This window comes from Phalacrocorax carbo, chromosome Z, assembly GCF_963921805.1.
Source record: "Phalacrocorax carbo chromosome Z, bPhaCar2.1, whole genome shotgun sequence".
Classification (NCBI taxonomy): Eukaryota; Metazoa; Chordata; class Aves; order Suliformes; family Phalacrocoracidae; genus Phalacrocorax; species Phalacrocorax carbo.
The window spans coordinates 26,305,683-26,332,736 of NC_087548.1; the positions used below are offsets into that span (position 1 = coordinate 26,305,683).

The 27,054-nt window shown below is 38.0% G+C and overlaps 1 protein-coding gene across 4 annotated transcripts in view; it reads left to right on the forward strand.

Annotated features, from left to right (window-relative positions):
* The window catches only part of PIK3R1 (phosphoinositide-3-kinase regulatory subunit 1), a 61,672-nt gene extending 34,965 nt beyond the window's left edge, over window positions 1–26,707 (forward strand). For 2 of the 4 annotated variants that reach the window (XM_064439462.1, XM_064439463.1), the window contains exons 5-16: window positions 2,806–2,937; window positions 4,955–5,156; window positions 5,357–5,436; window positions 15,616–15,718; window positions 16,394–16,492; window positions 16,640–16,820; window positions 17,288–17,413; window positions 18,440–18,582; window positions 18,855–19,031; window positions 19,141–19,209; window positions 21,554–21,724; window positions 22,179–26,707. In XM_064439462.1, the coding sequence (XP_064295532.1) occupies window positions 2,806–2,937; window positions 4,955–5,156; window positions 5,357–5,436; window positions 15,616–15,718; window positions 16,394–16,492; window positions 16,640–16,820; window positions 17,288–17,413; window positions 18,440–18,582; window positions 18,855–19,031; window positions 19,141–19,209; window positions 21,554–21,724; window positions 22,179–22,368 (1,673 nt within the window). In that variant the 3' untranslated portion in view covers window positions 22,369–26,707. Of the gene's footprint in view, window positions 1–2,805; window positions 2,938–4,954; window positions 5,157–5,356; window positions 5,437–11,734; window positions 12,066–13,035; window positions 14,266–15,615; window positions 15,719–16,393; window positions 16,493–16,639; window positions 16,821–17,287; window positions 17,414–18,439; window positions 18,583–18,854; window positions 19,032–19,140; window positions 19,210–21,553; window positions 21,725–22,178 lie in introns of those variants that run through there. The other 2 variants (XM_009504146.2, XM_009504145.2) reach the window with 2 other exon arrangements.
* Window positions 26,708–27,054: the final 347 nt, after the last annotated feature.

Here is a 27,054-nt window from a genome sequence, read left to right on the forward strand (position 1 = left end):
TCTGAATAACATCCTATTAAAAGGACAAATATAAGAGAAAAAAGTTTTTAACTGTAACAATACGAAAGGTATTTTTCGCTTTCACAGGCTGTCTTTTTTCATGACTTTGCTGCATGGTTTTTTTTCCAAGAATAATTATTTTAATCTTTTCTTGGTCACTTGCTTTTTCAAGGACTGGCAGCTGTAGAGAGAAAAACAAGGTGTTTTGTTCAGAAGCAAGATAACAATACTCTATTTCTGTAAGGCTGTACGTTATTATTTTGTAAACAAATTGCTGTTTGTTTACATACAGTTCTGTGTGTGGTTTTTTTGGTCTAGTAGGTGGAGGGACAATAGCTGCACGTTCCCTGCCTGCTACAGAGATGATGCTGTAAGGGAAGGAGCAAACTGAATTAATGTTGCTGCAGTAGGCTGGGTTCTCAGGGTTTGGACAGTAAAATGCAGCTTCTCCACTACACCACATAGCCATTCAAGTTTCCTGAAATATATTTCCTTCTTTTTTTGTACTCTTTATTTCTACTTCAGGTCAGAATATACTGGCGTGGCAAGTGTCAGTTGCAATATGAGAGATCAGGAGATACTATAGGAGGAGCACTTGACCACGCCTTTGCAAGCTGGGGTGCAATGTGGCATATGAGCTTGCACTTGCATAAAAGAGCACAAAAATACAAGGGCTAGAAAATGAAACTGGTTACATGCCATGTTGCCAAAGGGACAAAGGAAGCAAAGTCAAAAACTGAATTAGTTTTCTTCATATTTAGTAATTGCAAATATTAACAAAATGAACAAGAGATGATACTATGAGTTGTCTGTTCCTTCAAATCAAAAGAGCATCCTGTCCTCTGCTGATTGTGGTGGGAGTGAAAAAGTATATGAGCGCAGAAAGCAGGGAGAGGAGTTACACGTGCAGGGCTAGCAGGCTAAACCATAGTTTTAGTATTGTAATTATATTTTTAAGTCCAGATAAATCCAGATTTTCTATGTTACAAATATGAATGTATCCCTTTTTAATTCTCTAGACTGAGGTATGCTTTTACAAAAAGTTCATCTATCTCCTGAGATCAAGAACTTGTGGTTTACATGTATTCTTATTTAAAATGTAATTAGGTTTGAGAAAAGCAAACAGGGCCTTACCCTTTAGCAACACTATATCTTTCTGAGTTCTCTTTAAGATAGAATCAGAATCTTCCAGGACAGAGCAGGTGTAGTGAGTGTCCAGGTACATGGATACAGACAAATCTCATCTCCTCCACCTACTGTCTTTGAATTAGCAGAGTGCTAATTCAGAGAGCAAAGTCGGCTTTGGTCTCCAAGTTGTGAACTGCCTTAGCGTGCTGTTCTGCTTATGGTTAAAATGCTCTCCATGTTAATTGGATAACTGCCTGTTAGCTTCAACACAGTGCTATCTAGCTCCAAAATCAAAGCTGACTTGCATCTGGCCAATTTAGCAGATGTAAGAGTTCAGGTCTGTTTATGATATTACACCCAGAGTTGCAGAGTAGCACAAGTTTATTCTTACTCATGTATTCATTATAATAATTTGTAATGTACTTCAGAGAGTGGGTCAACACTGAAAGGACCAGGATTTAACTTGGCTTATGAAATAAAAAACATCCTGTGAGCAACAAAACTAATGAAAACTATTTCTTACAAATTTGTGGTTGGATTCTCTGACACATAATTGCTTTTGTAGAATTTGTACCCACACTGCAAGTTTTTTATCATCTGAGACATTCATAGTGTCTTTTTTCGCATGTAAATTCTTTGGTGTTTGCTCAGAATTGAGCTCATACTGCAGGCTTTCCTTCAGGGAAAACAGAAAGGAGGTGGAGGAGCACTAAGTTTCTTACCACCCGCCTCTTGACTGCCTTTTTTCATAGTACATGTTGGCATACCATGTATCTGATTCCTCCACGTCCAAGTTGAATTTGGTTTAAACAGGCCAATTAAATTCAGGAGTTATTTTACAGGGGACTTGGCTAGCCTAGGAAGTTGGTCAGCATTAATACCTCTAAATTCTTGTACCAAATGTGGATCTGTGTAAAGATTGAGGACTTTACTGCACCAGAATTTCATGTTTTAAGATGAACCATAATCTTGCTTGCACTAAGTAAGCATTTCTGTATTTTCCTATTTTTATTTTTGCTACTGATATTCCTTGCTCCAACGCTAACAAGTAGTCCTTCGTGTGATAATTCCAAACCTTAGCCCAAGCCTTAACTATCCTGGAAGGATATCAGGTTTTACTAGATTAATCCTTACAGCTGCATAAAACGTCAGGCACCCAGTTATGCACGTGCATATTTGTTTCAACTTACTAACATAAATATTTACAGACCTGGAGCCCCAGGCTGTTAATCAAACTTCCATTTATAATAGAACTAGCTACCAGTAGAGAACCTGCATTTGCCCAAACCCTTGATTAATACTTACTTTTCACACAAAATATTTACAGGTAAAACAGAGAGCTGTTAAAAATATTCTGATGTTCCATAACATTGCCAACATGCAGCAAGCCAGCACCATTATTCTGAGTTCAGCCCTGCGCTGTATATGACAGAAGGCCACACAGAGCTGTATAAGTCATTTGGTTCAACACATGCCAAAGACTTGAGCATGCTGTTGAGCACTGTATGTTCTTCACCTCAGAGATGTTTCTTGGTGTCCTACATTCTTTCTTACAAATTGATCCCTGTAAACCCAGATATAAGTTAGAAGTTTTGGATGGTATAAAGCCCTAATATCACGAGCCTCTATATTTTCCAGTTTCTAATGTCTGAAAAGTATGTTGCTTTTTCCCCTTAGACGCCTCTCTGTTGGATTTAGAGACATATGATGTGCACACTTTATCAGATGCTCTCAAGAGGTATCTCCTGGACCTGCCAAATCCCATCATTCCAGCAGCTGTTTACAGTGACATGATTTCTGTAGCTCAAGGTATGATTATCAGATTATTTCAAATGTCAAACAAAAAAGCCTATATTAGGTTGATGAATATCCGGTGGTCCAGCTGTCACCCACAGAACAGGGAAGATTCTGCACAACCTGGCAGCATCTTGGAAAATACATATACCTTCACCACTTTTCATAGAATCATAAAATCGTTAAGGTTGGAAAAGACCCTTAAGATCATCGAGTCCAACCGCTAACCTATCACTGCCAAGTCCACCACTAAACCATATCCTCAAGCACCACATCTACCCTTCTTTTAAATACCTCCAGGGATGGAGACTCCACCACCTCCCTGGGCAGCCTGTCCCAATGTTTGACAACCCTTTCAGTGAAGAATTTTTTCCTAATTTCCAACCTAAACCTCCCCTGGTGCAGCTTGAGGCCATTTCCTCTTGTCCTATTGCTTGTTACTAGGGAGAAGAGACCGACCCCCACCTTGCTATAACCTCCTTTCAGGTAGTTGTAGAGAGTGATAAGGTCTCCCCTCAGCCTCCTCTTCTCCAGGCTAAACAACCCCAGCTCCCTCAGCCACTCCTCGTAAGACTTGTTCTCTAGACCCTTCACCAACTTTGTTGCCCTTCTCTGGACACGCTCCAGCACCTCGATGTCCTTCTTGTAGTGAGGGGCCCAAAACTGAACACAGTACTCGAGGTGTGGCCTCACCAGTGCCGAGTACAGGGGCACGATCACCTCCCTGCTCCTGCTGGCCACACTATTCCTGATACAAGCCAGGACGCCATTGGCCATCTTGGCTGCCTTAGCACACTGCTGGCTCATGTTCAGCCGGCTGTCAACCAACACCCCCAGGTCCTTTTCCTCCAGGCAGCTCTCCAGCCACTCCTACCCAAGCCTGTAGCGTTGCATGGGGTTGTTGTGACCCAAGTCCAGGACCCAGCACTTGGTCTTGTTGAATCTCATACCGTTGGCTCTGGCCCAACGATCCAGCCTGTCCAGGTCCCTCTGTAGGGCCTTCCTGCCCTCCAGCAGATCGACACTTCCACCCAGCTTGGTGTCATCTGCAAACTTACTGAGGGTGCACTCAATCCCCTCATCCAGTTCATCAGTGAAGATACTGAACAGGACTGGCCCCAACACTGAGCCCTGGGGAACACCACTCATGACTGGCCACCAACTGGATTTTACACCATTCACCACCACCTTCTGGGCTTGGCCATCCAGCCAGTTATTAACCCAGCACAGAGTGCACTTGTCCAAGCCATGAGCAAGCCAGCTTCTCCAGGATAATACTGTGGGAGACAGTGTCAAAAGCTTTACTAAAGTCCAAGTAGACTTTGATGAGAGGTGTTTCATTTCAGACCAAAACATGCATTATTTACTTACCTATTTAGGTAAACATAATGGAAAATATAAGGAATAACACAGTTCTCTTCATTTTAGTAAGTATAATGACTATTTAAAAACTAGGGGGAAAAATCAAGGACTAATCTGTATGCAGAAAGCTAATTTTTAACTTTTTATCAGTGCTGACAAAGTAAATGTGTTAGAGGTCATGGTGTTCTGCAGTACGTTGGGAGTTGCAGATTATGAAGTGAGAAATACATGCATGTAAGATTCATCATCTACAACGGTCATTCCAAACAAGTACTACTTACAGGCTTTCAGCATGTGGGCCAAGTATCCTGTTATATATTTCAGGACAGGATATTGTTACTGGTAACCTTCAAAGTTAGAACAGCACCTGTGAGACTTATCTAGTGCATCTCAGAATTACCCAATCATGTGTGACGCTAAACACAAGACAGACTTCTACCAGTACACTCTGAACACATTGTGGTTTTTACCAAAATGCTTATCTGTTTCCATTTGACTTAAATACTTGTTCTTTACTCTTCCCTGAGCATTTCAAAAGAAGAAAGAAAGCTCACAGAATTAATGAAGGACAGAATATATTTTTTTGTAAAATTGATGCTTCCAAAGGAGTCACTAGTTTAATGAATGTTCCTGTGCTGATATTAAGAGCTTGTTATCTGTTTGCTTGCAGAAGCGCAGAGCTCAGAGGAACATGCTCAGTTGCTGAAGAAACTCATCAGGTCTCCAAATATACCTCCCCATTATTGGCTCACACTCCAGTATTTGCTCAAACATTTCCTCAGAGTTTGTCAAGCCTCCAGCAAAAATCTCTTGAATGCAAGGTCTCTGGCTGAAATTTTCAGCCCCCTGGTTTTCAAACTGCAGATAGCAAGGTACGTGGGTCATCTACATTGTATTTCATGCTTTAAATATAGGTTAGTTATATACAAAACTGAGTTTAATGAATTAATTTTGTGACCTTACTTCTAATGTGGAGGGCATTGTTGTAAATTTTTCCCATGAGTTTTTGAATAATTCTAATATCAATTTTTGCATTTTTCCTAGTTCTTACTGTCTAATCCGTCTCTTGCAGCTCTGATAATCCTGAGCACCACATAAAAATCCTAGAGGTTTTAATCACAAGTGAATGGAACGAGAGGCAGCCTGTACCAGGTAAAAACTATTTTTAATTTTAAAAATTATATACCATTGTTTTCTTCAATACTAAGTTTCAACTTAAGGACAATAAATGCTCTTTGTTTTTCTCTTTTAATCAAACTTAATGAGAAAGTGCATAATAAACTAAGTAGAAGTTGTTCCTATGTTCTGTAGCACTGTGCAACATTTGTTTTATAAGAAATTGTCTTTCTCATGAAAATCGTTTTAGCACCCAGAGTTTGTACAGCCTTAGGACTTTCATTTCTTTTTCAGTAAGCAGTGAACAGGAAGTTTTGAATTTCAGATCTGTAAACCAACAGAATGCATATCACGCTAGGGCGGTGGAGGTGAGGTAAATTTTTGGAGGTTTTACTTAACTCTCATTCTACTCCCAGGCAAATTTTCTTAGAACTACAATACCCCATAGAAATCATCAGAAGAAACTAAGATTTCCCCCTTTATTTATGTACGTAGTTTTTTTAATCCAGAGAGTCAAAAGAGTTATTTATTAATATCAATAAACAACACAAAAAATATTAAAACATCATTTAGAAAAGTGCAATTATACTTGTACTGATCCTGAGTTAGCATCTAATTTAGTCAACAAACAGTAAAACCCACCTCTAATTTATGCAAAAATCCCCATTTTTAGATCACATATTTGGTAGGAGCAAGGCAGAGTTGCAAACTATGTGCAGAGGAAATTATTAACACAGGGACTTTAAATGTTAGCTTGAAGTAATTCCTTTTACAGCTTATTAACAGAGAATATCCGAACAAAGGATAGGGCAATGATGAACAGAACACTGGGCAGGCTGTGGCTTTCCCCCCTCTCTATTCAAAGTACAAGGTAAAGTTCATGGCAGTAGGATTTGTAGGGCTTCTTAAGATTTGAAGAGCTACAATACAGCAGCAGAAAAATGGCTTATTTCTCGTATTTCAGGTAGGGGCACTGTATAATCCCCTTCATTAACTAATGAAGATTAATTTAAAATTGCTAAGTTTTTGTTACTACTGCTTTGATTGGAAGGCTTTTCCAACCTTGCCAGCTCTATTAGTTAGGAACCTTTCCCTAACATTTAGCATACACCTGCTTTCAGCTAGTTTATACCTATTTGGGTTTGTTCAATTTTGTCAAAATAGTTAAGCAGGCATTTCCAGAACCACTGTGTATTTTTCTTCCTAATGCTTCATAACAATCAGGAGAGTCTGGACTTCCAATGACTATTTGTCCTATTTTACTAAGAATCAGCAATTCTGTTATAATAATAATAATTGCTAAAGAATTATTTTCTTTGACGCCTATTAGAAGCTTTAAAAAGCAAAGTACATTTTTGAATCCTCTAATATTCTGAAGAGTTTGCTAATAGCATTTTATTATATGTTTGCAAAGGCTTTAGAGTGTGTAAATTTATATGGCTAGAGGCACTGATTGAGAGGTTACAAAGGTAGGGTCAACAGTGAGAGCTTCTTAAGTTTCAGAGTGGGTTTCTTCAGTTGCACTTAAGAGATCACTTGGTTGCATATCATCCTGAGTTGCTTCCTATGAGGAAAGTGTACAAGTGAAATGTGTTGATGTTAGTACTAGTGAGGACAAGGAGTCTAGTCATCCTGAGAGTAACATTAGGGCGCTTGAAATGTGGCTGTATCCATCAGATTTATAGAGTTGGACACTACATTAATCATTATAATTTTAATATTGCTTCTGCATTAATTAATATTTTGTAATGCAATAGTTTATTTTGAGGGTCCTCCTGAGATTCTTCATATCATCCCAAAAACAAAAATAGAACACTTCCCCTATGCATTTCGAAGTCCATCCTGGGCAGCAGAATGTTTTTTGGTAGAACATTTGCATATCTATTAATATGCTAAAAAAACCTCAGAGAGAAATTCTCAAGCTTTGTAGTCTATGGTTAGCTAGCCTCTGCTCTGAGGCCTATAAAGCGCTTGAATAATTTTCAGAAGTTGTCTTAATAGGATGTTACGTAAGTTTACAGGATTAGGACACAAGTCTCTCTTCCACATGAAAATCATTCAGTGACCTGGTTGTCTGAAGTGCTTTGTTTTTATAGTTCTCACAGAACACTTAAGATGTATTTTTCAGAATTATCATTTTCAAGATTATTGCTTCTAGTGGGTTGAGTTTCCATAAAAATTGTTTGGAGACATTGTAATAAAAGGAAGATTCCTAGAAAAGGTAACTTTCTTGCCATGTAAATGTTCTGAGAATTACAATCTATAATAGCATTTTAAAAGTGCAGAAATTAAGAGGTTTTAAGCTGAAAGAATGTTACTTGTTGAAAGTAATGTAATGACAAGTAAGCATAACAGGGAAGCCCATGCTGCCAAGTTTCTTCTCTTTTTTACAGGCCAGAGTGATAGCTTCCTCCTTTCTTTTTTTCTTTCTGTTATTCTCAAACATTCTGTCTAAAATAAGCTGTCCGTGAAGTTTTAGTGGTATCATCTTACACAGTACATCGATACATTAAATGTAGTGTTGGAGATAGCTGATCTGAATAGGGAGGAGAGCTTTGCACAACTGTGGGGTGTTTTCTTATTGCATCACCCACTAATCATCCTTCTTGCCTCAAAGCAATAGAAAAGTTTGCATTAGGTCCTTAAATCTTAATATATCTTAAATTCAGCATCTTAAATTGGGCATCTTTAATTAAACATAGCTAGTGTGATGCTTTGCATACTGTAACACAAAATCAGGAGTTACTCCTAGGACATAACTTGATTTTTTAATCACAGAACAACTCTGCACTGATTTTTTTTTCTTCTCTGTTACAGTGTTTAACAGCAAACTGCATTTTAGTTTGTGAATTAGAATAGTGATTAACCCTCCACAAAAGTTGAAGTACTAAATTTAAAATACCTGTTGTGCCAATGTGTTTAGTAGGTGAGGACAATGTTGCAGAAGTAAGACTGGAGAAATTGTTATTGTTTTGAATAATTGGAAAACAGATTCATCTTCTGATGCCAGTCTTATTCTTCAAGTTTATCAGTAGGAGAGCCAAATTATGGTGTCAGTAGGCAAGCTAAGTGATTTAGCATCCTATTTTAACCCCCCAATTTGATGAACAGCCACACAGGCTTTAAAGTATAATGCTGATTTTACAGTCAGAAACAAAGTGCATGTCTCTAAATATGCTATTCAAAACAGTAGTATTAGAAGAAGATACCTTAATTGTTACATATTATAGCTAACAGGGCTGCTTATGTCTCACAGGATCTCAGACATCACACAGAAGTGTGAAGGCACATGTGCTTGTAGAGGTAAACACTGAAAAATAGGCTATATTTGTAGGTATAGAAGATTGGATTGTTTCTTCAGTTCATTTTTAAGGATCCTAAGGGTTTTGCGTCTGGAAGAGGCCTGCCCTGGATACAGGTCCCAGAGCCATCTATGGGGCCTGCAGGGTGCTCAGGGCAGTGTGGTTGGTTTGGAGCCGGTAGCTGGGAAGGCAGGTCTTACAGAGGAAGCTGAGGTAGTATGAGAGTTGGGAGAGGATTTTTGCGGGGTAGTCAGGGAGATGGGGTTCTCTCGGGGTCACAGGGTATTAAGGAGCATGGAGTGGCTTTGAGTGTGTGAGATTAAAGTGCATCTTACCCCAGGAAGGCAGAGGAAGGAGGACATGGTGGAAGAGCAAGGCGACATGGGGACATTGTGGCATTGTGGGCAGACAGGCTGGTGAGGAGCAGAGGAAGAGCTGCTGCACTGGCGAGAAGAAGCTGCCATCCTATATGGATGAATTGAAGCTTCTAAAGGCCTGTGCACTAACTCAAGCTGAGCTGCTTCATCTAGGCTATCTATCCCAGTTTATTCATGTTTCCCAGGCTTGTAAATAACATTGTAAATAATGGCTCAAGCTGTGACTATTGCAGTTCTAAGCATCAAGAGGCAGGTTTTACTACTCACAGGGTCATAGCTAAGAATGAGTGACGTATTGAGACTGCCTTACACATAACTGCTTACTTGCTGGTGGTGGGGTGAGAGTGCTGGCAGCATCACCAAGAAGCAGACACTTTGCTTTTAGCTGCACGAAATAGTAGTAAGCATGGTAGCATTCCTCTTGGAATCAGATGCAAAGCTACCCTGGACTGCTGCAGTGATCAGGCTCAGCCCACAGTCCTGTTGGTAGTGTCTCGGGGTCACAAACAAATATGTGGGAATGCTGTCCCTTGTCAGGACTTTTCTGCATCATGCCACAGGCTTGGCTGGACTGTCGGCAATGCCGAGTGTGGTTTGGAGCATGCAGAGGCAGCCTGTCCCAGGGAGAACTGATGTCGCACGGGAGGGATATTGCGCGTCCATGCCTCACCCGGCAGAGGGCTCCCCTTCTAAGCTAATAAGAATCAGGCTTTATACCTGATTTAACGGAGAACGAAATACTTTGTTAATCACCATACCTAGAAATGCTCTATTCTTGGTTTAGGTTTTGACAGTAGTCTATGCTTTATGTTTCTCAATACCTAATTGAAAGTATTTGATAAAACTGGAACATGTACAACGTTATTAGAACTTTTTACAGATTGATATACATGTGAGTGTGTGTATTTGTATGTGTAACACACATGCAAGCCTGTCAAACCTGATCGTTTCTCTTCCTGCTTCATACATGTTTTAGAAAAAAATGCTTTATAGGTAGAATAACACTGGGAGTATGACTGCAAAAAACAGGCTGCTGACTTTCTGCAAATACAAATCTGTATATTCAATGGGTACCACTGAAGGTTTTGAAATTTAAATGTAAATACAAATTAAGATAGAACAAGTGTGTGAAAATGACAGGGCACTTGACTCCCTTCTGCAGGATGACTAGGAACTCATTTTTGCACAAGGCACTGGAATAAAAAAAAATCAGACTTAGGAACAAAACCTTATCTTTTATCTCTGTGTGGGTACCTGTGCTTTTTAATATTATAAACAATTCAGTGAACCAGGTTTGGATTGTCTTTTCTCCTTTGAGAATATGTTTCTGTATTTTGGCCCTATAAATCAAGAAGTGTTATCAACCCCTTCTGTAATTTTAACAGTAAATAGGAGGCATATCAGCTACTGTCAGAAGTTGGATTAGTTCAGAAATACAAGTAACCATCTCCATTTGAAAAAGGCTGTTCCTTTATCACTGTGCTGTTTTAAATTATATATAGAACTGACAATTTTTCAGTAGACAAAGGCTAAAACTAGAAAAGCAAGGGATTGTTACAGATGGAGCTAGTCAATCAACTGTAAAACATCAGAAATGTACTGCAGATATTTGGGATTTCATTATGAGGTACAAGTGGGTTTCATATTTTGTAGCATAGGAGGACTTTGTTAGGTTCAGGAGGTGAAAACTTTTCAGTGCCATTTGACTGCCGTAAGGAGCACAAGCTGATCTCAAGGAACACAGCTACTAGATGCTCTCACTGTTTCCAACAAGTGGTAGGAAATATTAATCCCCTTCTCTTCTTTCTCTGAATTAAATCTTGTGGTCTACTTCTCCTTTTACTTTGAACTTATTTCTCGGTAAAAGTATAGCTGGCAAAGAAGTTAACCTCTGTAGGCAAAGGGGAGCAGGCTCTTCAGTTGCTGCTCTGTTCCTTTAGCAAGTCTGATCTCAGCAAACACTAAGGCAAGGAAAATATATTTGACCCAAACTGTTCCCCCTCTGAACAGTCTCTTTTCCCACCTGCCTGCCCAAGGAATTAACAGTCTTGACATACTGGAAGATACCATGGATGCAGACAGGTGTTTTTTACTATTTTCAGTTTATAGGAAATGGATAGAATGTCTCAGAGCATCGTGCTAAGGGTCTTCAAGCAGCACCTGTATTTGTGATCCAGCATGAGTGTGTAGGAGGTGATGCTGTGCTTGCAAGCAGGCCATTTTGCTTGCACAGGGCTGCTGAGAGATGCAGCTCTTTTCAAGGAAGGTTTTGATTTGGGTTTTTTTCTGCAGTTAGTTAGTCACTTCCTGTATTTGGCTGTTCATGGTGTTTTCTCAACTTTAATACTGCACTCAGCAGCCAGCGACAGAGACTATTTTACTGCCTCTTACAATGCTCTTCTCATATACTTAGCTAAAATGAGAAAGTTAGCCCTGCATTGACCACTTGTTAGCTGATGACAACTTTTACTTTGAATCTGGCTCCCCCTCCCCCACCTGAAATCCCTAGCTCAGCAAATATTTGAACCTGCCCAAGTTAATCATGAAACTGAGATCTTTATCTGAGAGAGACATGCAAGCTACTGAGGGTGGTGGTTCCTTGTTTGGTTTTTTGTGTTGTGTTTTTTTTGTTTTTTTTTTAACAGTACTAAAGTCAGGTTCACTATTTAATGATGAACCAAAGTAAGAGGATATCTTCTGCACAACACAGAGCTTTAAGCAGTTAAGGGAGAGAAGGCTTGGATTTTCTCACTGCATGTTAAAGCTTTTTTAGGGTTTTTTATGGAACACTGGTTGGAAAGCAGAGCAATCTCTTTCAGATTTTTTTTTCTTCATTGCTTCAGAGAAGCTTCCTAGTAAACGGAGTTTTGAGGGTTTTTTTAAAGCAAGATTTTTATAAGAGGAAACCAATTAATTTTTCAGGTTATTGGATTGTGTTTTCAGGCTGTATTACAAGAGCAAGCATTTCTGATGCATAATTTACAAAGTAAGTGATTTTGAATTTCTGTGTGTGTTTTCTTCATCACCTCATGGAAGTATTTTACTGTAACTGATTTCCAGGTAGAGCTTTCATGGTCTTAAGATACATGAATGAAAGTCAAGTACCTGAGTACCTCTCCAGGTTATACAGGGAATGGGGAAATCGCCTGTCTGCCTCCTGTCTTTTCTTGCCTGTAAGCAAGGCTAGTCTGAGCTGAGCACTAACCTGATTATACACGTGTGGGCAGTCCAGAATTTGGCCATCAGTGAAACAGTGAAAGTGGAGAAGTAATTTTACCTGAAAGCCTTTTTTCAACAGAATAAAGAAACTTCCCGATCCCACGAGAGACCTAAATGCAGCAAAGTAGTTAGTCTTTGTAGGAAATCTTTAAAACCTAATTTAAATAATTGCTTTGGCAACTCAACTGTTTGGGTAGCAGGTGGGCTAAACCTCCAAGTTCAGTGTTTGGACTTGTGTCTGGGATGATTTTAAGTATCCTATTTCATTTTTGAAATGGAAGGAATCTTTGGAGCATGTCTACCTAAACAGGGAGGGGAGAGTCTACTTCAGAATGAATTTAAGCTTGTTATGTATAAAGCAAAACTAGCGTGCATTTTTTGTAGCTGTTGGTGCTCCAGACATGTTCTTGTGTGTTAATGCTTGTCTAAGAAGGGTAAGCTGCTGAGGGGCACAGAGAGGGGTTAGATATATGTGAAATATTTGGGAAGGATATAAATTGTGTTAATTTTTTTAATGAGTGTTTGTGAGATAAAGCACATTTGAGCCACACCAGGATTTCATATGATATAGGCACAGATAGTTGCTACAGCTACTCTTTGTTGTGGTTATTTTTGGTATCTGGTTTTCTGCCCCCATAGATTATAGTGAGTATAAAGCAGTCACATTGCTTTACATAGCATTCTGCTCTGGAATTAATAGTCTATTCTGTGCATGTTTCTTCCAAGAGGTCTAAGAGGGTTACAGTCAGTGATGGGGGGAGTTAAGAAGGAATATTTCTAAATGGTAGGAGGATACTTATGACATAAAGTCAAGTGAGGAAGGAGACACTGACAAGGGACTCTTGCTTTTAAAAACAATTAACTTGATAAATATCTCGATAAGAACAAGGTAGAGAAACAGTGTGAAAAGGCAGACTAAAGCTGGTTGTATCCTGACAGACTGGCTTTTTATGTTCAGCAAAATCACGTTTCAAGATCTTGCTCAGTTTTGACTTTCTTCCACGGTTTAGGCAAGTCTGCTGAATTTAAGATCACAATATTTGGTTTGGGGATTTCAAAATTACTTAATCTAGATCCATTACAATTGTATTTTATTAGTAAATGATATGGGGGGGAAGACATCTCTGCAGTAAGCACATTTTATATAATATCAACTATATCAGACCTGTGTATTCATTAAGATAACAGAAATCTGCACAGTTTAGAAACATAATCCATATTTCATTATGTGGCGTTATATATGCTTCTGTGTGCGTATGTGTAAAATGGGTGTGTAATGGATACACACACATGCACAGAGGAATGTTCTTTTCCCTTCTGCACCTTTAATATGTACAGTAGGTCCAGAAGCCTTTTAAGGCTTTTTGAATGGTAAACTTCAGGCATCCAAGCAGGAGAAAGCAACTGAGATGTGCCCGACCTACTTCTAAAGGGAGCTGCCCTGTGTGTGAGTGCGCGTGTGTTGTGTGCGCGTGTGTGTAAGAGCTACGTGCTGCAGCATATCAGCCTTTTGTCATCCTGCCAGGATTGGACTGTACCATGCTGTAAAGTCAGGAAAATGAGCCGGGAGGCGGGTGAGGAGAGCCCACTCGCTTCTTTTGTTTGCAGTACCAGGTTTATATTGCAGTTCTGCTAAATGTAGATGGTTTCTGAAACTGAAATTGTTTTAAGATTAATGTAGAACAAAATGATGAAACAGGAGTGGTCTGGTGACATTATTTTGACATGATTGGCTGAGGATTATGATGTAATAGGTTACAGTGCAGCCCCTTATAGGTTTTAAAATGAATTCCAAGACACCATTACAAAGAGAGCCTGACTCTTTTCTTGTATCAGAGCTTACTCAGTGAAACTCATACAAATGTACAATACTGTTTGGAATATGGAAGAACTGGATATAGAATATCCTAAGACAGATATAAATTGTGGCACAGACTTGATGTTTTACATAGAAATGGATCCACCAGGTAAAACTGCAGTCTTATTATGGAAGACTTAATTAATTTTGGTCTTTACAATAGCTGCTGAAAAATTCTTAGTGGTTATGTAGAATTTCTTTACTTTGTCAATGATACAAATAGCTTTTTCTTTTTCCTTTTTTTCATAAATTATAATTAAATTGTGGTTTAGTGCATGGTTATAGTAATTAGAATCATAACCTGTAGAAATACCTGCCTGCTTACTTAATCAAATTTTTACTGAATTGACCTGCTTCTGTTTTGGTTTTATTCTGTCAGATGTAGTTCTAATTCTGCTACTGTATTATAAAAATTTTGTGTTTCTTTTATTATTACTTTTGCTGTCTGTGTTCCACACTGTGACTAAAAGGAGATGCTGTAATAACACTTTAATTGCCCGAAACAGTGATTACAAATCATTGTTTTGGATTGTTGGAGGAAAAACAGATTTTAAAATCTAGCAATATTTATTGAATACCTGATATTGCATAATTTTTTCATATCATATGAAAATATTTTGTTATCTTGATATTCATTGCAACTTTAAAAACATTGTCTTTTGTAGCCAGTCATAATATATAGGGCAGGGACGTTCATAAGGAATGATGTACTTACTGGAGAACTAAAAGAGCTGGGTTGATTTTTAATCCTGATTCCAATGTAGTCCCCCCTGCTACTAAGTCAGGAGTGCTGCAGTATCTTCTCTGGCACCCACTGGTATACGTATGCAGCTTTGACATTGAGAGGAGGGGGATGTGGTTTTTAATCAGTCCTAGCATTTGGAACACAATTTATTCTGTGGAATACTAAGATTAACACAAGGGATATTTGGGTCACAGATGGGTTTCTTAAAGTGTGTTTTTGGCAAATCATCGCACAGAGTGCTGAGGATCACAAAAACCCCAATTCTTCTTAAAATATACAGTATTGCCGTGGGTTTCCATCTTTTATTACTCAGCTTCTCGGTAAGGAAGCAGCAACATCTCTAAGGTCATTACACAGGAGGAAAAAAGAAGAAATTTTACATGTTTTGTTATTTATATTTACCTGAAGAGAGTGGAAGAAAGTAAAAACAAACTTCAGAATTTTTTTTTCCTCAAATGATTTCTTCACGGGGGAGGAGACAAGTATGGTGTTATATTTTGCTTAAAATATATTATTGCAAGAGTAACTTACTTTTGTGAAACAGTACATCTTTCTTGTTAAATTACACTGTTTTCAGTAAAATATCTTGAAAAAACTATTTTTGTAGTTACTCTTTTTTTTTCCTCATTCATGTAATAATGTGTAATTTCAAGGAATATATGGTCTGGTTTTTAACGAGTTATAATCAACCTTTTTGCCCCCTGTCATCTGCAGCACTGCCTCCTAAGCCACCGAAACCTAATACTGTAGCTAACAACGGCATGAATAACAACATGTCATTACAAGATGCTGAATGGTACTGGGGAGATATTTCAAGGTAAATCAGCTCAAGTTATGTATTTTTTATGTTTGGCTTTATGTTCTTGCTGTGCTATTCTGCATGTACATATTTTGTGTAAGTACAGAAGAATTACAGGTCTAAGAGCCATTTTTAGGATATTTTCCAATACAGACATGTTACAGTTGGTTTGATTCCAAACATGACTAAAAAGTTACTGGCAGTCATTTAGAATGTAGTGTGTGAAATGATTGTTCTGTTACTTTAAGACAGCTATATGAAATGCTAGAATAGAAGGACAACACCAGGAAATAACTATTTTCTTCTTGTCTGTCATCCAGAACCTAAACTGTAGACACAATAGTTAACAGGCCAGACTAACAAGTGCCATATATTAGCAACATTTTTAACTGTACTATATATAGGTACATTAGACCAGCACTGGCTGCTCCAATTGTGCAGGCTTGTATGAACAAGCAGAAAGACCTTTGCATTAATATAATTTTGTCCAGCAGTGAGAGGACGTAGGATATACCATTTTTATATCACAGTTGTTCTCCAGCAGTGTTAAATAAGCTATTAAATATATTAATTTAGAGATCAAGAAGGCTTATAAAAACCACTTATTTTAATACAGAAGAAATTAGAGCACAGTGAGAGGAAAAATGAATGAGAAGTAGCTGAAATGATTGGTTACTTTTGCTTTCATTTTAGAGAGGAAGTAAATGAGAAGCTTCGAGACACTGCTGATGGTACCTTTTTGGTACGAGATGCTTCAACCAAAATGCATGGGGACTACACACTTACGCTAAGGTAAGATTAGTTACGCTAGATCTGTAATGCTTGAAAGTAAATAAAGTATTTACTGTTAAGACAGTAAGTAAAATGCAGTACTGCATTTAAAATACAGTGTTCTTTAGGAAATAGTACGCCTAACTTTTCAATGAACTTTATTTGCAGGAAAGGAGGAAATAACAAATTAATCAAAATATTTCATCGAGATGGAAAATATGGCTTTTCTGACCCATTAACTTTCAACTCTGTGGTCGAGCTAATAAACCACTACCGGAATGAATCTCTAGCCCAGTATAATCCTAAACTGGATGTAAAATTACTGTATCCAGTATCTAAGTACCAGCAGGTAATTTGGTCTATTTTCTTTGTGTTTCACTTAAATACAGAGAAATTACTGCAGAGTGGGGAGTCATTTATCATGAAGAACTTCGGCCCTGTTAATAATTGAAAAAATAGCGTGGGTATAAAAATGGATATTTTTGTTTAAAACCAACTCCACAGTTTGAATATAAATAATTAAAACTTTAAATACTGCAGATACATTTTTAGAAATAGACTATGTTAATAAATATCCCACTCATTAATGACAAAATAAATCATATTCAGCTGAACACTTGAAATGCAAAATTGCTTTTTGTCATTAATTTCTCATTTGCATATTATGCATATAGTATATTATATCTCCGTATTAATGAAAGAGGAGTCACTTTTACCATGTAACTATCGAGGCACTTTTAAGCAGTTTTATCCTGCAAATCTGTGCAATATAATTGTTTCTTCATGAAGCATCTTTCCTTCTGTTCATCATTCCAGGATCAAGTTGTGAAAGAGGACAGCATTGAAGCAGTGGGAAAGAAATTACATGAATATAATACCCAGTTCCAAGAAAAAAGCCGAGAATATGACAGACTGTATGAAGACTACACAAGAACATCTCAGGTGAGCTAGATTTACAAACAAAGGGAGAGTGAAAGACTTCTGTAGGCTTAGAAGAATATGATTGTAAATTCATACTGCCATCTTCCTTCATCATCCTCCCCCTCCCTTCTGCCACCACTACCATTGCCCAAAAGAGGAAACATATCTGATGTGCTTGCTCAGTACAGTAGAATCACTTACTCATATTTGAACAGTCACCACCTGTAACCTAACCACCCCGTGCCCAAGTCTGACACCTGCATCCAAGGCAAGCACAGAACTATCTTGATTTACCAACACTTCTGCATACTGACCTCTTCAAGCCAAGTTATGGTTTTCAAGACACGTTTACAGGGAAGCATTGTGTTTTATTACCAATTTTTGAAGGGTCTGGTTTAATCTGTGCAGGGTAGAGAGATGGTGTGTGTTGATACAGTGCAGGAATGAAAAGCTGCCTCAGTCCTCTTTCAACTTAATTACTAGCCAAGTCATGAAGTGCCAGTGAATTATTGCTGTTTTACAGACCCAGAATCAAGACTGCTTAAAATGTGCGGGAGATAACTTGAAGAAAGGTGGAGAAGTGCAGGCAACTTGAACTAATGACTTAAAAGACTTAGCTATTGACTAGCTATGTAAGGGCAGGAGGATGGACTAGATGACTTCTTGAGATCTGTTCCGGCCAATACCTTACACTTTCATTTCAGAAAGCCAGGTGTGCCTCTAAGGACATTAGTTGGCATGAAGGGCAAAGTGCCTTGCCATAAGGCTCTAATCATCACAAATAAAACTTATGTATACAAAGCAAAGATTGTAGCTAGCTCTTTGTCTAGCAGCTTTTACTTCTTGGAAAACCTCATCATGAAAAGCCTTGTCATGGTAGCCTTTTGCACAGGCCTATTCTCTCTGTCTTATAAGGCTCTGGACACAACACATTCAAGTAAAGGGATTTTGAAGTCTTTGTTACAATATACTGAAGTGTTTCTGTGATATAAGCCAATAAATCATCCTTTCTGATAACAACTGTAATAACAATTATTTTATTTTCAGGAAATTCAAATGAAAAGAACAGCTATTGAAGCATTTAATGAAACAATAAAAATATTTGAAGAGCAGTGCCAGACACAAGAAAGATACAGTAAGGAATACATTGAAAAATTTAAGCGGGAAGGAAATGAAAAAGAAATACAGAGGTCAGTATTTGTATTTGCATTTCAGATTGAATGATTTTGTAGAAAGAAACAATGCCACGTATAGATCTGCCTAAAACTAAAGTAAGATGGCAAGTTTAAAGTTGTTCAGTTGTAAGCAAACCAAGCCTCAAATGGGGTAGATATGAACTTGCTAAATGTATAGCTACATCTAGACAAATAATCTGTTCTCCTGTCTACACCGCTAAATAGCAGATTATAAAGTTATGAATAAGACATCATCAGAGTGTAACCTACCACATTATTCCATTCAGAATTATGCACAACTATGAAAAACTTAAGTCTCGAATAAGTGAAATTGTGGACAGCAGGCGTAGATTAGAAGAGGATTTAAAGAAGCAAGCAGCTGAATATAGAGAGATAGACAAGCGTATGAACAGCATTAAGCCAGACCTCATACAGCTGAGGAAGACAAGAGATCAGTACTTGATGTGAGTATCATTATGAATTAACAAAATTTTTTTGAAAAAAAATAAAAAAAATTTATTGCTATCCAGCTTCTGTGACTAGCAATTAATTTTATTTGCAATTATTGTCCAGGTGGCTGACTCAAAAAGGTGTTCGGCAAAAGAAGCTAAATGAATGGCTTGGAAATGAAAATACAGAAGAGTGAGTATTAAAAGAATTAAATATTTCTGGTATTTCAAATCATCTTACACAAAAGTGAGATAAAACATATTTAATTGCTGGACCACACAGAGAAAGTCTCAAGCCTAGGTCTCCAGTAACAATGCACACCGTTAACACATGGCAGCCTAGATCATGCAAGTGTTAGAAAGGACTCTGCTCACGCCCTACTCTCCATTATTCAGAGAAGTGCATATAATCGAGTTACTACAGCAAAGCACTGATTTTAACCTGTGCCTTTACTCTTACCAGCAAAATAAAGACCATAAGGTGTTAATGTCTTTTAGAGATGCTATTTGGATGGATAAGTTGTTCAGAACTTAGGCACGCGCAGGCTTTTTCCAAATTTCAAGTGTTGGTACTATGGTGCTACCTAGTATACTAATACCCACATCAGCATATCACATTGCTATTGGAGATGATAAAATTTTATATGCTGAAGAGAGGTCCTTCTCTGGTTTTGTGGTCTGGTTAATTTTACTGGGAAATTGCAGGGTAGAGTTCTGTCATTTCATAAACTCAGTTTACTATAGGTTCTGGCAGGGATTTGGCTAATGAACGTGTTTCACTTCATTCCTGGGAAGAAAGCAAAAAACACTTGGGTGGTGTGAATGTAGACCAAATTTTAACAAAAGGAAGCCACAAAGTAATCTCAAAAGTGTAGTAACAGTGAAGAATGAACAAAGAGAAAAACAAAGTTGTCTGAGTATTATTCATATCAACATTTTCTGCCTAGGTAGCTTCCTGTGCATGCCTTTTATGCTGCTTGGCTGAACATATAGCAGAAGCAGCAAACTGAAATGACTCTTTTGTGGATTTACATTCTAGCCATGTCCACATCTATTTTAATTTGGCTTGGTTTATTGAATCTCCTACTGTTATCCTGGAAATTGTGCATCTCTGCTATGTCTGCACTGGTAGAAGCAGGGGATGAAAATGGCATACACTTTTTAAAGCCAAGTTGTTCACGTAGTCTTAGCACAGCTCAAAGATGGTATGATGGAGAATATGTAGGGACCTTTTTCCAGCAGTAGTCCCATCACTTAAATGGTAGACAAAAAACAATGCCAGGGCATAGTTCTAATGTAGCATCAAAACAGTAAGTGAAACTGTTAAAAGAAAGTCTTCCTTTTCTCTCTGTAACTCTGCTTACCCGCGAGTCTGGTTAGTGCTCAGGTTTCTGCTGAAAAATGAAACTTTCAGACTATTGCTTTAGGAAAAATGTAATGCAGAAAAAAAATCAATAAAATGAGCTGCAAGAAAAACAGGAATCACTTTCTCTAGATGCTAGTTGAAAATAGAGCCACTGCTGAATGCATTTGAATATCATACAGGACAAAAGAGTACGATGGGATAAGGGACCTAGAAGGAGTGTCATCTGAAACAAAAGAACCCTTCTTTCTGAAAAATTGAATTCTGTGTGAGATTGCTGATTTCTGTAGACTACTTTGAGAATCTTCAGAAAGACGGAACTGTAGATGAGTGAAAAGTTGTGTTCTCTTAGGCCAAGGAAAACTGATTAAAAACCTATTACAGAGAGAATAAATACATTAGCCAAACACAGATGGATTGCAAGCTCAGCAGGAGAGGCAGGGCTCACGGGTGCAAGCTGCTGGTGGAGTGGGGAGCTCTGGAACTGCAGGATATCAAAGTGGTGTCCACACAGCTGAGCCAGAGACATCTTCTTTCATGGTAGGCTTTAGCTTGGAGGGTTGTCTGTAACTTTGAATCAGCTTTGTAGTTGGTGTCTGTTTTGGTAGAGAAGGCCCTATATCATATGCTTTTCTCATAACCTGATTCTAAGGAGAGAGAGAGCACTCTTCTATTCCACCCTTTCCGCAAAGCCATCTCCCCTATAAATAATTAATCTGTCTACCTGTACAACTGCTCATAGCTTTCCTAAGCAGCAGCTGTAGTTGATATATGGCATGATTTTTCACTGCTTACCAGGTGTTCTGATCTTTGGAAATGAAGCTGACTCAGAGGGTATTGATTTCTTTGGGCTTGCTATTTACCAAAACAGTGAGCAACAGTAGAAGTACTGAATTGCTCGCAGCAGATTCTGAAAGATAGCACAGCATCCTTTTATATCCTTCTTCAGATTTACATGAGTGTTTTTAAAAGAAACAAGAACAAGAACTTATATTTTATTTTTATTCAGTGGTTTAAACAGTGGAGTGGTTTATATCTCTTGTTTTACCAGGGAAGCATTCCATTAATCACTGATTATTTTTTTTTCCCCAAGTAGTATGAAATGGGAACTGCTTAATTCATGGATATTGTTCTGCTATGTGTTTCATAAACACATTTTGTCCTATTTCAACAGCCAATACTCTATGGTAGATGATGATGAGGACTTGCCCCATCACGATGAGAGAACGTGGAATGTGGGAAATATCAATAGAAGCCAAGCTGAAAATCTGCTGCGGGGAAAGCGAGACGGAACATTCCTTGTTCGAGAGAGCAGCAAACAAGGCTGCTATGCTTGCTCTGTTGTGTACGTACCCTAATTTGTGACTGATGTAACTAACATTTGAGGCACCTACCTTGAGCCAGGGGCCGATAGGCAGTTGCATATGCATGGCTCCCATTGGACCTTTGACCTCAGAAGCAGACCAAAAAGTCCTGAGGCCATCCTTATTGCTGCTCCATTTCCTACACAGCTCAAACATGTGCCACTCCCACAGGTACGCTGCATGCAGAAGGGAAACCAAAGCATGGATGCACTCCTTTACGTGCAGCTGCTGAGCCCCGCCTATCTCCTGCCTCCCTAACCTAATACAACATCTGAGAATTTGGGTTAAACCTAGGCTTCTACCATTATCCCATGAGGGAAGGCAGGAATTCTATGTAGTGACTAGCATCTTAAGATTTATTGCTGATGTGTTATTTTCTAGCTTAACTCTGCTGTACTGACAAACTAAAAACTGATCGCTTTTTTTCCTCTTTAGGGTGGATGGAGAAGTAAAGCACTGTGTGATAAACAAAACACCTACTGGCTATGGATTTGCAGAGCCATATAACTTGTACAACTCGCTCAAAGAACTGGTGCTACATTATCAACACACATCACTCGTGCAGCACAATGACTCTCTCAATGTCACCCTAGCCTACCCAGTATATGCACAGCAGAGGCGATGAAGATCTTAGTACTTTGGGTTGTTTGGTTTTTTTCTAAAGAAAATATCTGACAACATTGAGGCCTCTGGAGAGAGAAGGCTCCTTTCAGCCTTACTCAAGAATTTGAGCTGCAGTATCAAAGCTATCTGGCTTCAGATGGGACTAGAGCTTTCCTTCACAACTGCAGTGGGAGAGATCACAGTATTAATCTGTGAACGTATGTTTCTAATCTGAAGTGCTTTTTTTTTTTTTTTAATTAAGAAGAGAAAAACAGAAGAGAGAGAAATCCTAACCTGATCTCCCTGCAGGGACATAGAGGCCTTTAACCATGGTGCTTGTTTACGACCACTTCTGAAGCTTTACCAGCTAGAACATTGGCATTGGATTCTTCAGACACAAGGTGTAGGAGGTCTTTGTCATTCAGTTACTGGAATTTTGTGGTCACGACCTGGCTTGGATTTGGTGTTGCTGCACTCAGTGGATCCAGACACAGAGCATTGTGGATTTTTTGGTTTCTAGTGGATGATATGTAGCAGAATGGCACTTTCATTTCTAAGGGACACTTTATAAAGGACTTCAGTTACAGTATGTTGTTCAGAGTAATTGTAATAGCAAAGTGCCAGAAAATGTTTTGTTTAGACGTTTAAAAATCCTGTTTTAAGAATATATTTAAGACTGAAGAAAACAGGACTTGCAATGGCATACAGTATATAATAATGTACATACTATTGGGTGACTAACTATCATTGATGGAAACTATCAATACCAAACTGCTTCTCTTTTCCCTTTTCTGTTTGCTCAAAGCTGAATTCCTAGACTGTGCTATGCAATACTGAACTTTCTTTAGGCTGTGGTCTTCTCTCTAGCATATCTGCAGGTTAGCTTGTTTTTCTTTCTTGTTTCAGTGTCTTTTTTTTTTTTTTGCCTGAGAATATTTTTCCTGATGGTTATTTTTTGTTATTCATTTTGGGGTTTTTTTGTTTGGGGTTTTTTTTATGTACAGGAAGCTAGCAAGAGCTGGCTTCAGAACTAAAACTATGAAATATTTTACAATTTTCTTTGTATAGAATATTGAGCTACTAGCTCAAAGTTTTAAAAGTTCATAATTTTCTTTTTGAATAATATTTTGTTGGGCAGTGCCTGATAAGCTTCAAAGCTGCTTTATTCAATACAAAATATATGACCATTACACAATATCACTGAGTCCAACAATATCGTTCCAGAGATATCTTTAGAATACGGTACCACACTATGTTTGCTTTTTGGAGCATTTTGATCTTCTATCATGATTGTCTTTGGAAGACAAAAATATTGTGTATCCTTCTCTGATAGTGACTGCAGAAAAAACGGGAAATTTGGCTACTGGGGATTTCAGAATGGATTTCAGAATGAATCCACTCTTCATCGTAAAGAAATGACTTCGTGACCTGCTGTGGCAGAATCTTTGTCAGCATCTAAAGTTATTTTCATTTCATATGAAGGAGATTTCTCTAATCTGTTGCCTAGGTTTGTTTTTTGTATTAGTATTGTGGAAAAAAAAAGCTCCCACCTTTACTGAGAACATTTGGATACAACATACAGCTAATTGAGACTGGAAAACATGTGTTTTTAAAATTATTAGGCTATCATATTTAACATTTAAATTTATTTTCCTAAGTTTATAGTCTGAGGCAGTATCAAAGTGAACAATTCTATAACTTCAGGCACCAGAGACTTACAGATTATGGTTTAGTTAAAGGAGACAGATACGTGAATCCCACTAGAGCAAACTTACTGAGAATTCTGGGACAATTCACTGTGGGTGGTTTGTAATGGTTATTTATTGTCCTGACCACTGAGGAAATTCACACATTGCAAACTGATAAAGTAATGAAGTTCAGAGAAATCTTGGAAAAGTTTTGACTAAGTGAACATATGAATTTATTCTTCCCCCAAGATGCAAAGACAAAACCCATTACTGTTAAAGGGAGTTGCACACACAGTCAAAAGAGAAAGACCACGGAAATCTCTCATAATAGCTCTGTTTTAGAGATACGTGTGTTTAGAGATACGTGATATGCAGTGCTTATTAAGCTATTGGTAATAATAAGAAATTTGCCAGTCTCCAGTAGTTTTTATATTATATTTTAAATTTTAGATTATTCCTTCACTTCTGAGGCTGCAAGGCTTTTGATTGTATTTTGATTTTGTGCTCCTTTCTTTTAGTGGGTTATTTTTGCTTTCCTATAGATGTATTTTCTTACTAGAATTTATATCAGGAAGCAAGATTCAACCAACATTAATGTTTTGGGGTAGTCACCACTTAAAATATTCTGAATATTTTTTCTGAATAGAAGTTTAGTCTTCATCCCTTCCCTTCCTCATTCCACAGTCTTTTCAGGCCTGTAGGACCATATATATTTGGTTTACTAATAACTGGTTTTTACTATGAAAAGCACCAACAATTACTCTAGCATGCCAGTTATACTGCTGGGCTTGAAGTTACAAATTAGTTCAATATACAACAATTTAACGCTTGTAGCAATCCAAGATATTCTTTGAACATATATTAATTTTTGAGTGTTAAATATTTTAAGAGTAAAATTGTATTTTTTCTCTGTAAGCAAAATATATGTAATCTGAATTGATGTTTCACGTAGCATTTCTCAAATTTTATCATAGTTAAGGCATTTGGAGCTAATTTTCCTTGTACTAAGAAAACTTCTACTATGTCAGTGGGCCATATCCTTAGCATGCCTGGCCCAATAGGGGATATCGTGTTCCTGTTGTGCTGTACAACTTCTCTTCATCTGTGGTTGTAGCAGAGAAAAAAAATGTGTGCAAATTTGGCACTTGCTTTTCTTGCACAAGCAACAATGAGAAATAAGCACTGTGTTGTGAGGATGAGTGCTTAGGGCTTCCGATGGGGATGTTCTGCCTGGCAGGGTCTGTGCAATTTGCAGGGATCACTTACACTCTCAAACTGGCATGAGTGGCTTTTCTTTGGTACATAACATATTGTGTGGCCTCTGCATTTCCCACCCTCCTTAATGCACAGAGCTACGTCCTGCCAAAGGCCCTATTCACTGCAGACTTGTCCTTAATGTATCATATAGTTCACTCCAGTTTTGATTTGATCTCAAGCAGACTAATATGTACAGAAAAAAAAGCATGTGGATATAACTGAAGAAACACGGTGCTGTTCTGTATTTCTATTGACATGTAGTTTTTCCATCTAATGTGATTCAAGGGTGGGATTTGTTTTGTTACGTGTTTTTGGTTTGGGGATTTTTTTGTTTTATTTTAAATCTGTGAGTTACGCTGCACTGCAGCAGCACTTTCACAAAGCCTTTGAAAGGTATGAAACATAACACAAAGAACCAAAACCCGCAAGCAAAATTAAGAGTTTCTGATTAGGTTGAAATTTGAATTTGCAGGTTTGAGCATGTGTACACATACATGCGCACACTTGCTGTTTATATATGACTAGATCCTAGTATAGGTACATTTTCACCAAACATGATCATTTTGCTGAATTCAGTAAGTGATATCATTAACTTTGTTTAAAGACACACACACGTGCACACTAGACCTTTGTGGGTGCAGCATGTTTCCAAATACAGTTAGAAGACTAAGTTACTGTGTGTTGTTGGATATTTTTTTTAAAAAAAAAAAAAAGGCTTGTCTGTATGGTTCAGTTATCTACGAAATCTTGTCAAGCAATCTGTAAAACCAAATCTTGAAATTTTCTATTTGGTGTCAACTGTTCTGTAGCAAAGAAATGGCTTTGTCTTGTAATTGGCAATGAAATAATAATGCTTGGGAAAACATTCAGATGCTTCTAATGGGGAAAACTTCTGCCGATTTTCACACAGTGCTTTTGCTATGCATGGTATTAAGTTGGGAAAGTGAATCCTGATAGTATTTTTCTTCAGGGTCACTTTAGAAATGGGCAGCTCAAAGCACAATGCCTCCCATGGGACAAGGTTCCAAAATGCAACATTTTGTGTAGAATCATGAATTTACTGCAGTTGAAGACTAAACTGAACTGTGGGAGTTGGTAACATTACATTGCACTTGTCCTAATGAGACTGCATTAGCTGCCCAAGATGCTGCTATTTTTTTTTATTCTTGTTTTTAAAAATAAAGCTCTGTTCTGTTAACTGTCTTTAAAACATTAAGATTACTTTGTTTTAAAATGGTCTTTGAGGAGGTGGAGGGTAAAGTGGGTTGTAAATTGCCTTTACAAGGCAACAATGAGAACAAGCCTCCTTGAAGTTTTGTTTAAGCTATAGAGTTGATGGAGCTGTGTCTTGTTTTTAAGTTGCTTTAAAAATTGTAATAAGTCTTCAAGCAGAATAAAGTTTGTTTTGAAACTGCATTTCAGTTGTTGAGGCTTCAGTAAGGACTGAGATGTCTATTTACCAGCATCCCTGGCCAACTCTTCCTGTCTATATGTGGCCTACTTTGAAAATGAGGCCTAAATGCTCATATTAGAGGGAACTAGGGAGCAAATAATTTCAGCTGACTCACAGCCATCCTATGTATTGAACTGGAGTAGTTGAGTAGCTCCAAAATAGTCTTGTGTCAAACAGTGCCAAAATGGCAGTTCTGGTCATCCCATACTCTTGCAAAAGCAGTACAATATTCATTATATGTTATCTGCCTTTTACACTGCAGATGAAGTTCTAGTTCTTCTGAAATCAGTGTAAGTTTTGTCACTGATTT